The sequence below is a fragment of the Amphibalanus amphitrite genome, unplaced genomic scaffold, assembly GCF_019059575.1.
Source record: "Amphibalanus amphitrite isolate SeventyFive unplaced genomic scaffold, NRLGWU_Aamphi_draft 000955F_arrow, whole genome shotgun sequence".
NCBI classification, from domain to species: domain Eukaryota; kingdom Metazoa; phylum Arthropoda; class Thecostraca; order Balanomorpha; family Balanidae; genus Amphibalanus; species Amphibalanus amphitrite.
In genome coordinates, this window is record NW_024882449.1 from 1 (window position 1) to 12,018 (window position 12,018).

General features: G+C 48.0%; 1 protein-coding gene across 1 annotated transcript; it reads left to right on the plus strand.

The window, feature by feature from the left end:
* The first annotated feature begins 4,229 nt into the window (after nucleotides 1-4,229).
* On the plus strand, nucleotides 4,230-11,905 carry LOC122368526 (programmed cell death 6-interacting protein-like). The gene is made up of 2 exons (XM_043342517.1): nucleotides 4,230-4,303; nucleotides 8,509-11,905. The coding sequence occupies exon 2, from the start codon at nucleotides 8,526-8,528 to the stop codon at nucleotides 11,106-11,108; it is 2,583 nt and encodes an 860-aa protein (XP_043198452.1). The 5' UTR covers nucleotides 4,230-4,303; nucleotides 8,509-8,525; the 3' UTR covers nucleotides 11,109-11,905.
* Nucleotides 11,906-12,018: the final 113 nt, after the last annotated feature.

The window sequence follows — 12,018 nt, forward strand, 5'->3', positions numbered from 1 at the left end:
GAACGCTCGCAAAAGAAAAAGAAAGAAAAATGCACGTTAAGGCCTGGCTACACTATGCGTTTTCTTCGTGCGTTTTTTGCGTGTTTGCGTGTTTTGCGTGATATCGTTCTAGAAAAAAGGAACGATATTACGTTTTCGTGATGTTTTCACTTTAAATTTAAGTTACATAAGAGTTATATTAGCTTTTGTATATAACCAAAGTAAAAATTATATTGTTTATAACTTTTTTCCTAGAACGATATTACGCAAAACACGCAAACCTGCAAAAACGCACGCAGAAAACGCATAGTGTAGCCAGGCCTTTACGGGACGATGAAGTGTTTCGCTGAAATGACAGTCGCTCAAACTGTAGTCGACGAAAAAGATGTCGCTGAAACATAGCTTTCGCTTAAATTGATAATCGCTATATTTGATAATCTCAATTTGATATTCGCTAAGTTGCCAATCGCTGAAATGGTTCGCTCAAATGACGTTCGCTCAAATGACACTCGCTTAAAGGAAATAGTTCACATTTTAACATGGGTTTTGAACTGGAATAGCAGTTCCGTAGCTTGGGCTGAGACGAGCATAAATCAGGAGCTTTTACAGCCCAACGATCACCCTAGGCAAAGATATTCTATTTCTCGTCCCGAAAAATGTGTCTTGCGTTGAGGATGTGTGCCTTGCATATATTCGCATCCAGTATGAAACGAGCATGGGTCCCGAAAATTCTTCAGAAACTAGAGAAATTATCTACGAGAACTCTTGAGAAATTCGCTCCAGTGAAGCGCTCCAGTAACAAAAGCACGAGCAGATCGCCCAAATGCCGGTGGCCGCGATTTCTCTAGTTTCTGAAGAATTTTCGGGACCCATGCTCTTTTCATACTGGATCGCGTGTGCCTTACAGAAACTGAAAAGTTCTTCCTATATCAAAAATATAGAAAATAATATTTTGTTATAAAAAGGATTTATTTTCTTTGCTGATCATTTTGAACATAAAAAATCACAAATCCATTGCAAAAAAAATAATTTCGTGAAAGTGAACTATTTCCTTTAAGTCGCTCGCACCGTTCGGAATTCGGTTGGACAATGACAGCGGGCTTTGGACAACTTTAGACAATCGCTTGCTACACCTCAACATTTTTATAAAGTAATCGTGTTTAACATTGATTGGCTATTAGAAAGCTCAGCTTTCGATATGATTACCACTTTTGAGCTGGTAACGATACATTAAAAGCAAATTAAATAACGATGTTGAGTGCAAACTATTGCGTAGATGTCGGACACCTTTGGACAAATGGCTGACTTGGACATTTTTGGACGGACAGTCGACATAAGTATTGGACATTGGACGGATATTGGACATATGTTTTCTGAAATTGACATCACTAATATATATATATATATATATATATATATATATATATATATATATATATATATATATATATATATATATATATATAATATATATATATATATATATATATATTGTGCGTGATTAATTGCTAAGGCCTCTTGCAGTTGTCACATTCAGTAAACACACTAACTAATATACCTACATCGTTCCACACTTGGATGCATGACACATGACACATTTTGGTAATATGACACCCTTCTATGCACAGATACATAGATACTCTAAACGTCATATAGCCCTCCTAAATTTATCACGCACAATATAGCTATAGCTATATACAACACATCATATAGCCCTTTAAATTTATCACGCACAATATGTATTTAGTTTTTCTCCCTTCCATTCTAATATATATATATATATATATATATATATATATATATATATATATATATATATATATATATATATATGAGAATCAGCAGGTGGCCATTAAAATTATAAAAGAAAAAGCTTCAGACGTTTCGATAAGTATTATTATCTTCGTCAGAATAAATGGCCTCATCGTTTCGCCGCACAACACAACACATACGTGGCGCACATATCAACATGAGCGTGATAAACATATTCGTGCACGTCCAATAAAATGTACGCATTAAAACAGAACAGGAAATTCAGACAATATACGTACTACGCGGTCTCCTACCAAACGAAAACGACTCAAATTTACACACGATGACATCTCTGAATCTGAACGATGACTTCTGAACAGAGATGAACAGAGATGTAGAAAGAACAGAGATGTACAACAGAGAGTACCACTAGCCCTCACTTACTCCCGCTACCTTCCCAACATGACAGCCATTCTTAAAAGCAAGCGGCATCTCCTGCACCGCTCTGAGAGGATGGCTAGCATTTTTCCCTCTGACCCAATGGTAGCGTACAAACGAGGCAAAAATCTAGAAGACATACTGGTGCATGGTAAGACTAGGCGGGTGATATCTGGCGAAGGCGAGCGCAAAGTCCAAAACTGTGGTAAGAGTTGTGTCATTTGTAAGCGGACATATGCGAGTGGGGAGTTAGTGCAGGGACCGAGACTTGGGTGTGTCACCACTTATGACCGAACGATTGGGTGTAGGAGTGTAAATGTGATATATGGGATATGGTGCAATGTGTGTCGATGTGTGTGCTATGTGGGTGAGACGGGCGGCTGTCTGTACACTCGCATCCAGAACCACCTGTCGTCGATAAGGGCCAGTAATCCTGCTGTGTCCCTCCCGGTTCGGCTCCACTTTCTTGCCCCGGGACATAGTATAGATGATGTGTGGGTCGTCGGGCTAGAAAGAGTGTGGAGCCAAGATGTCGAGTACAGGCGGTCAAGAGAGAAGCGGTGGATGAATCTGCTGGGAACGCAAGGCGGAAAGGAGGGAATGAACAAGCGCTACGGATGAACGGGTGTCGGCTGGCGACGAGTTAGACTGACCCGCAGGGCACAGCCGTCAGGCGGCACAGCCTACCACAAAATCTTAAATTAAAATGTCTTCACAAAATTTGGAACAGCAACGCGGCCGGAGGGATCTGGTGATTATGGAATAGGCGTGTATAATGTCATCGTGTGTAAATTTGAGTCGTTTTCGTTTGGTAGGAGACCGCGTAGTACGTATATTGTCTGAATTTCCTGTTCTGTTTTAATGCGTACATTTTATTGGACGTGCACGAATATGTTTATCACGCTCATGTTGATATGTGCGCCACGTATGTGTTGTGTTGTGCGGCGAAACGATGAGGCCATTTATTCTGACGAAGATAATAATACTTATCGAAACGTCTGAAGCTTTTTCTTTTATATATATATATATATATATATATATATATATATATATATATATATATATATATATATATATATATATATATATATATATATATATATATATATATATATATATATATATATATATATATATATATATATCATTCGATGCGGATTGACGAGGGGATCACGATGATGCCCTTAGTTTGCTCCTACCTTGACTAATTCGAAAGTTATTCGAGAAAAACCCTCCATATCTAGCGCCGCCATTTTGACTTGTTCGACCCCTGTGACGTCATCTTTGACCTGACCTGAAAATGACCTGAGTAAAAATTGTAGACCTTGTACGTGCGTATCCGATGCCGTTTACCGCTTGTCGCTATAGGATTGTGGGTGCATCTTCACCCACAAAGAGATATAAATTTGTAAACCTGGGCGCCAGTGCCGCATGGAATGCCGAAATGGCTTACCGTCGAGGGCGACTAGAGTGCTGGACACTGAAAAGGAGCCTTCAGCGCCCAGAATGATCGTAGAAGGCGCCTGCTAGATTTGGGAGGGGCTAAGGCCCAGTGTGATCCACCCCCCCTCCCTTGGCTGCACCCCTGCACCCGCCCAAAATAGGGAAGGATCGCCGCCCCGGCCGACGATCCTTCCCTTGCTTCATAAATACAAAAGGCACATGTGATGGTGTTTTTGCCTCTCTGAGAGTTTCACAATTATAACTATCTTCTGAATAAGACTGGAATGAGCTACGGCGAGTCTAGGTAAATGACTGCCCTAAGATGGCCGCTAACGTACTCGCTAGTATGGCAAGTCAAAGGGTATGGCTGAACCCCATTGATATTAAAAGCCATATCTTGTCTATTGTTTCTTGATTGGCGATGGTAAGGATGATTGGCTATTGAGTTCTGAGTGACTGAAGTGAGTTTAAAGGCTTTTGACCTAAAAGGGCAAAAGCTGGAAGCCTAAAACAAAACCATTTTGAAAACAAGCATCCTATTTGCTGATACGGTAAAAAGCTATGTGACGTCATAAGTTTTTGTTTCACCGGTACATGAATATCAAGCTTACTTTTCGTCTATTTCGTCTTTGTTTGAATCACTTTTCGCCGGCGTTTGTTTTGTGTTGGCAATCCAGCCAGCGATTGAAAGGTGGGGCTGTTTGTGCATTTTTATTTTTTAAATTGTTTTTTCTTTAAGCCAATTGCTCTGAAAATGGTGGTCTTCCAATGTGCAGCTTGAGCACGGGAAATTGATATCTAGGCCGAAGAAGGGGAGTGGGAATTGTGTATTGTAATCACATCGGTATGACTCATCACCATCAACATCTTCTTTATCTTCTTATTTTACTATTGAAGAAGTTACCACACATATCAAAGATGTCATTAGCTTGATACAATATAAATAGGCCTTAATACCTTGACCTACTCACTGAAGTTGCACTAAAAATTTAGAGGCCTATGGCCTGTATAGTGTATTGTCCGCAGCCGCTTCAATCGAGTTCATGAGTGACAGCGTGGACTGTTACTTGTGGCATGGTACAGGCGGGATGAAGCAGTTGGAGGTGTCCCCAATGAGTGTTGTTCTGATTATTGAACATGTTGAAAGAGATTTATCATATGACAGATCAGTTGGGGAAACTACGAGGCGAATGTCAAAAAATGGATTGGTCAATAAATGGACTTTTGATGACCATATATGGGCATAAATGCAGCCCCTGCTACTAAGGGTGAAAAACGGTATAACAAGCCGGTACTTGCAGTATTGCGTCCACTTATTGGAGAGAAAAGGCTTCCATTTTTCACTAGGAATTAGTGTGATTTGATTATATTCTGCGAATTGACTCGAAAATGGCGATAGGAAAACGGCTTTTCTGCAGGTTCTGGGCATCACAATCAGCTGGCCATTCAATAAATGGATTGGTTTGATGAAAGAAAATTGTTAAAAGATTTAATTTAATTACAATAAACAAAAATATTTAATTCTAGAATAATAACTTAACTACAATTAGAAAAACCATAAATAAAATAATAAAAATAATGGCATTTTAAAACCACGGTACTGCTTACATTTCTTGGCGCGCCTGTTTCAATCCGCCATATTTGCCAATCACGGTTTGACCTTGCGTTGTAATTCTGCGATTAAGAGCCGCTAGTTAATTATGCACCGGGTGAGTGTAGGTCTTGTGTGGTTAAAAAACATTCTTATGCCTTATTTTTTCATTTGAATGCTAAAATTCATTGAAAAGATGAAGTTATCTGATTTTATGACCATATATGGTCATCGCCCCGCCCACTCCAGCCGCTGATTGGCTAATCCAATTTTTGTTTGGCTCCTCGTAGTTTCCCCAACTGAGATGGTTTAGCTTCATAATATAGGTAGGTACCTATTTGTATTGATCAATTTATTTTTTCCTAAATTTAATCCAAAAGGTTGAATGGGCAGATTTGATGAATCAGAGCCTGCACTAAGCATAGGGTGTTGTGCTGACCCTGACCCCACCACCTGATAGCGCAATTCCAGTTGTATGACAGAATTTTGTCTGAACGTGAACCAACGTGTAATGTGCCCTCATGACTGAGGGCTGTTCACGGGCCCTGTGTGCGGTCGGACCGCACACAGCCTCCAAGCTCCGCCCACTGCGTCCCTACGTCAGCCTTCCGTCACCGCACACAGCGACTGCTGTGACCGGTCGGGACTGGCCACAGCGGACCGTCCACCGCACGCAGCCCTGACGTCAGAGCCGCCTACCCATCCCCTACCCCCACGCCTGCTGGACGCACCGCACACACCGCACGCAGCAGTGTGCGGTGCCCGTGAACACCCCTCAGGACATGGCCGGTGGACCCCTCCACTCACTGACGTTACCAGGGTTTTGTGCGGCCCCTGCTATACGAAGAAGCTAAATGTGGCAGCCCGCACCAGGGCTTGAGCCGGAGCTCTGTTCGCACCCCGTTTATTTATCAGCAGGTTGCGACCATGCTGCTGCTTCTTGGCTCCTCATTGGTCGAATTCAAGTGGTCTATTCATTAGACCAATGAGTGGCCAAGCCGCGCCAGCAAAAACTTCCTTATATGGGGAAAACGACAGCAGCTGATATAAAAAACAGCGAGCGAACAGGGCCCGGGCTCTCACTACCAGCCAAGTTTCAAATTCCAGTGCTTTTATCCACTAAGCCACGGAGACGGGAGAGGTCATTATGTCATATGCATACCGTTGATGCAATGTTTTAGATCAATGAGAGGGGTTTGCCTCATCATGTTTGTGAATTGTGACATAATAAATTTTTATGTATTTACTCACTAGCTAGCACCCATCTCAAGGCCACATCCTTTCAGAGTACAGGGTGAGCCATAAATATTTACCCATCAAAAATTTCACTTTGTTTCAAGGCGCGCTGACATAGCTATGTCATCTTTTACATACATATAACAACATCATCTCCTAACTAATAAATGTAGTCTGTTTTCTGTATGCTCGCATTTTTCTTATGTTACGCGCCCGAGATGCGAGAGCACTATGGCACGCGGCCGCTGCACCGTCTTCTCACTTGTTTTCCTCGATCCCCCATGCTGTAACAATGCTGCGCCGTATGTCATTTACGGTGTTTCAGGGACTCGGTAGAGTCGGGTTTTCAGGATATTTCAGTTTGCGAAGCCCGTGGGGCTAAAGTCGGGGATAAATGGTGCCCAACATTCTTTAGACCATTTTCCGTTGATTTTTCTTTAACACCAGTTTTATGGGCCTTAAATACGAGTTTGCCCCTCCGACACCTACGGACAATTGTCTCAGACACCGGATTATTCTAGCAAGTTTACCTTTGAGCCACCCTTTTTGCAGATTGCTCCGATTTCCCAGGTGATATAGTCACGTCGACTTTGGCGACGGTTGAAATGCGGAAGAGCCACACTGATTGGGGTCTAAATTTGACGCCTCCCCCCCCCTCCTATTAGTGGCAGGCTCCTGGCTACCCCTATTAGTGGCAGGGGGGGGGGGGCTGTTTACGACCCCCCTTGATATCTCGAGATCTAACGGGCCGATTTTCAAAATTCAAACGGCATTTGATTTCGCTCAACGTGATCTACATTTCTAAAAAATAAAAATTAAAAAATGTCAATGGGGGGGGGGGTAGAGGGGGGTAAAAACGGGCAAATTGCAGATACATTTTAGACTGTTTATCACGGCCAGGTTTCTGAACCAATCTTAACGCAACTTTTGCCGATCGATAGAGAATGAACCAGGAATTCACATGGATCCTAAAGATATGCATTTTCAAAAATCATAGGCGGATACAGATAATTGAGATTGGGGGTACACAAAAAGTATAGTAAATAAGGTTTTTGTTGGTACTGTTTCTAAAAAGGGTGGTAATGGTCTTGTTATGTTACAATTTTCTTATGAGAGAACGACTACAATTGTATTGGTCATGCATAGGCGGTGTCAGGGCACCTATGTTGGGAGGTAAAACATAACCCCCCTTTTTGGACGCCTGGATCCGCCTATTATAGCAAAAACGTGTCAAAAGAGGATGCACAATAACTGTATATGTTATCACATGATACCTTTCATTCACTGTTCGTTAAACTGGTGCAGCATCGTGATCTTCGCCCAAATGACTCGCTTCACGAATAGGACCCCCCAATTCCCAGTGCTCTAGAGCCGCCCCTGGTAAAGTTATGAACTTGAAATTTTCAGAAAATGTGCCCAATTTAGTTTTAGGAAAAGTCAGAAAATTTCAGCATCGTAGCTTTAGCGGCTTCGGAGATATTCCCGAAAAACCTGAGGGGTGGATAAAAACAACCCCCCCCCCCCTGCCACTAATAGGGTTAACCTTCTTCCACCAGCGCTTAATGGTGGATTTTGGTACCCTAAAGTGTTAGGCAATGTCCTTCTGTGTGACATATAAGTGCATGTATGGCCTAACCTTTTGAATTCATTTTAAAAGGGATAAAAACGCAATAAATTACCCAACGTCCTTCTGTGTGTTGCCAGCTTAGAAAATGTTGACAGCGCGACTATGCACCTCTGAACTGAAAAGTTAGACCCCCATGTCTAGGCCGTAGTTCATGCACCGGTCACTGGGTAGACAATGACCCATGCTATTCACCATCTGGGTCAAGATCAGCTGTTCAGCTAATCTCCGCCTCAGGGAAGGACGCGGAAAAGCAAGGACGTTCTCAGCTACGCGATATATTTTAGAGCATATTGGAAATATACCTACCTAGTACCAACTTCTCTCGGAAATATGGAAGGTATCACAACTTTTGACGCAACCTATATATATGTATTGTCTGCACTGAACCAAGTCGCTATGGTTTAGCCACGTCACAGACATGCCCTTTTGGTTCTGCCCGCAGCCGCTGAGAGCGCCGCCATGGATTTCATCGCGGTGCCAATCAAGCGCACATCTGAACAGGACCTGGTTCGGCCGCTAAAGAGCATCATTGCTTCATCGTACAGTACGGCCGACAACCCTGCCGACTATGCCGACGCCATTCAGGAGATGAACAAACTCCGTGCCAGCGCCACTTGGAAGAGCTTCGACAAAACTGAGAGCGCGTTGGAAGTACTGTACCGCTACTACGACCAGCTGTTGGCCACCGAGGCCAAAATCCCCGCCCAGGAGGTTACCATTTACTTCAAATGGAAGGACGCGTTCGATAAGGGCTCATGGTTGAGCGGACGGCAGAGCCTGACGGTCGCTTCGTTCGCGTTCGAGCGCATCTGTATGCTTTTCAACATAGCTGCGCTCCAGAGTCAGATCGCCGCCGTGCAGAACTTTGAGAGCGACGATGGTTTGAAGACAGCTGCCAAGATGCTGCAGCACGCCGCCAGCAACTTCAACCACCTGAAGACGGGCGTCATGTCTGCCATCCACCAGGAACCGACGCCGGACCTGAACCCGGAGACGCTGGCGGCGCTGTCACAGCTGATGCAGGCGCAGGCCCAGGAGGCGTTCGTGTTGAAGGCGATCCGGGACCAGATGAAGGAGGCCATCATCGCCAAACTGTGCGCCCAGTGTGACGACTACTACTCCGAGTCGCTGAAGGCGATGCAGCGCGAGTCGGTGAAGAGTCTGTGGGAGCGCGAATGGCTCTCGACGGTGGCGCTGAAGCAGACGCTTTACCAGGGACTGGCCGAGTACTACCAGAGCCGCGTCTGCAACGCTAACAAGGCAGTCGGCGAGGAGATCGCTCGGCTGCAGCACGCCGAGAGTCTGATCCGCTCGTCAGCCACCCGGGCCGGCGACGTTCCCGCCTGGGGTGTGTACGCCGCGCGCGCGCAGCAGGCGCTCGCCTCCGCCAAGAAGGACAACGACTTCATCTATCACGAGCGCGTGCCGGACGTGAAGGCACTGGCGCCGATCGGGAAGGCCGCCATCGCCAAGCTGCTGCCAGCGCCAGAACACTACAGCAAGGACTTCCGCGACTTGTTCGCGCAGCTGACCCCGGTGCCGGTGCAGCAGGCCATGGCCGGCTACGAGGTGCGCAAGACAGAGCTGGTTAACACGGAGGTAGGCCGTTTGCGTGAGGCGACCCAAACGCTGAACGGTGTACTGGCCTCGCTGAACCTGCCGGCCGCGCTGGAGGACACCAGCGGTACGGCGCTGCCGAGCAGCATTCGGGAGAAGGCTGCGCACGTGCGTGAGGATGGTGGCTTGGCTGCCATACAGGCCCAGCTGGAGGACCTCCCGGAACTACTGACGCGAAACAAGGACATCCTCGAGGAAACGCAACGCATGCTCGACGAGGAGAAGAGTTCTGATGACCAGTTGCGCGCGCAGTTTGGTGCCAAGTGGACGCGCACTCCGTCCGCCAAGCTGACCGAGTCGTTCCAGCAGAACGCCGCCAAGTACCGTCAGATCCTGGCCAACGCCGTGCAGGCGGACTCGGTGGTGCGCGCCAAGTTCGACGCCAACCGCGCCGGGATCGAGCTGCTTAGCAAGTCGGAGTCGGAGCTGGCGGCAGCCACGCCGCAGGGCCACTCGTCGGTGGACGGCGGATCGCCGGCCGCCCAGCGACTCAAGGCGCTGATGGAGCGAGTGGAGACGATCAAGTCGGACCGGGACGTGCTCGAGTGCCAGCTCAAGTCTGCCACCACCGACCTGAAGTCTGTGTTCCTGCAGGCGCTGCAGGCGGACGGTGCCGTCAGCGAGGCGGCCGTCTCCGAGGAGACGCTGGCCACTACCTACGGACACCTGCGCACCGCCGCTGCCGAGAGCCTGGCCGCGCAGGAGAAGCTGCTCGCCGAAATCCAGGAGGCCAACACCGAGTTTGTGAAGCAGCGTGGCTCGGGCGGCTCGCAGCGAGAGACGATGTTCAAGGACCTGGCGACCGCGCACGATGTGTTCACCGAGCTGCGTGGAAATCTGAAGGAGGGTATGAAGTTCTACAACGACCTCACGCAGTTGCTGCTCACCTTCCAAAACAAGGTGTCTGACTTCTGCTTTGCGCGTAAGACGGAGAAAGAAGAGCTGATGAAGGACATGACGTCCACCCTGGCCAATCAGCAGGCGGGCTCCGCGCCTAAGGCGCCGGAGACTCCCACGCCTGCCGCGCGCCAGCCGCCGCCGCGTCCGCCGCCGCCCACCACCTCGCCGACCTCGTCCTCCAGCGCCGGCGGCTCTTCGGCGCCGCCCGCGGACCCGGCGCCCAACCCGTACGCCGGCGCGCCGCCGGGGGCGATGCCCTACCCGTCGCAGCCGAGTATGCCGCAGCCGTACGCGCCTTACCCGTACTACACTCCAATGCCGGGCGGCTTTAACCCGTACGGTACCTACCCGGGCGCCATGCCGCAGCACTACGGGTACCCGTACCCGCAGCCGGGTCAGCCGGGACAGCAGCCGTATCAGCAGCAGCCGGGCCAGCAGCAGCCGGGCCAGCAGCAGCCGTACCAGCAGCCGCCGGGCCAGCAGCCGTACCCGGGTTACCCGTACCCCAGGCAGCAGTACCGCTAGGCGCGTCTCGCCAGGCGTGCGGCGGGGACGGGGAGATCACAGACGCCATTCGTTAATTCTACGCGGCAGTGTGAGGCGGCACTGCATTAGTAATTACGGAGCCAACAGCTGTTCGGCAACATGGAATCGTGATGCACGCTGCTTGGCTGAATTTAAGCACCCGATGCTGTTGAATTGGTCTGTTGGACGCGTCTCTTCGCGGCAGAGACGGCTGGATCACTCGATGCCCTCGGTGGCTGGTAGCGCCAAGGTATTCCGGACGGCGCCCCAGCACTGTGGCGGGAGACTGGCGCATGGGCCGGAGCATATAACCCCTCCGACTCCAGTGTGTCTTGGGTGCTGTTAGTAAATGCGTTCATTGTGGCTCTGTTCAGTGCTGCGGCTGAGGTGGGCTCTGGTTCGATAGGGTGCGTGTGAGTGTCTCTCTGACTCAGATGCGACAACCCCGTTTCCTGTGTATCGGTCATATGCAAGTATGTAGCGCGGCTGCGGTGACGGCCGGGCGGCAGAGCTCATGTTGAGTAACGCAGCGACCGTTATCCTGGTATGGTACGGTGTTATATTGCCGGGCTTTTGTGACTCGTGATTAAGATTGTTTAATGAACAATAACTGGTTGCTCTACAAAGAGCCACGATTTGAAATGATAACGATCCGCGGCTGTTAATGTGAAGCTGGAGATAGCGGCTTTCGTTCGTGTGGCGAACGGCTAACCACGAGATGCACACTGGGGGAGTACGATGCTGTCGCTGTGTTATGGCTTGTGAGAAGTCTTAAATAAACACATCCTCTCGGAGAATGATAGGTGTATGGGCTCTTCTTGGAGCTTCGTCTAGCGATCATTTAGGAGATCGCCGGACGGTGTGGATGAGAGCGTGGACACTGCAAGAGAAGGTAAAAGGCAAGGCCCTA

Coding starts and splice junctions, on each gene's coding strand:
- LOC122368526 (XM_043342517.1), top strand. CDS start 8,526: ATGGATTTCATCGCGGTGCCAATCAAGCGCACATCTGAACAGGACCTG.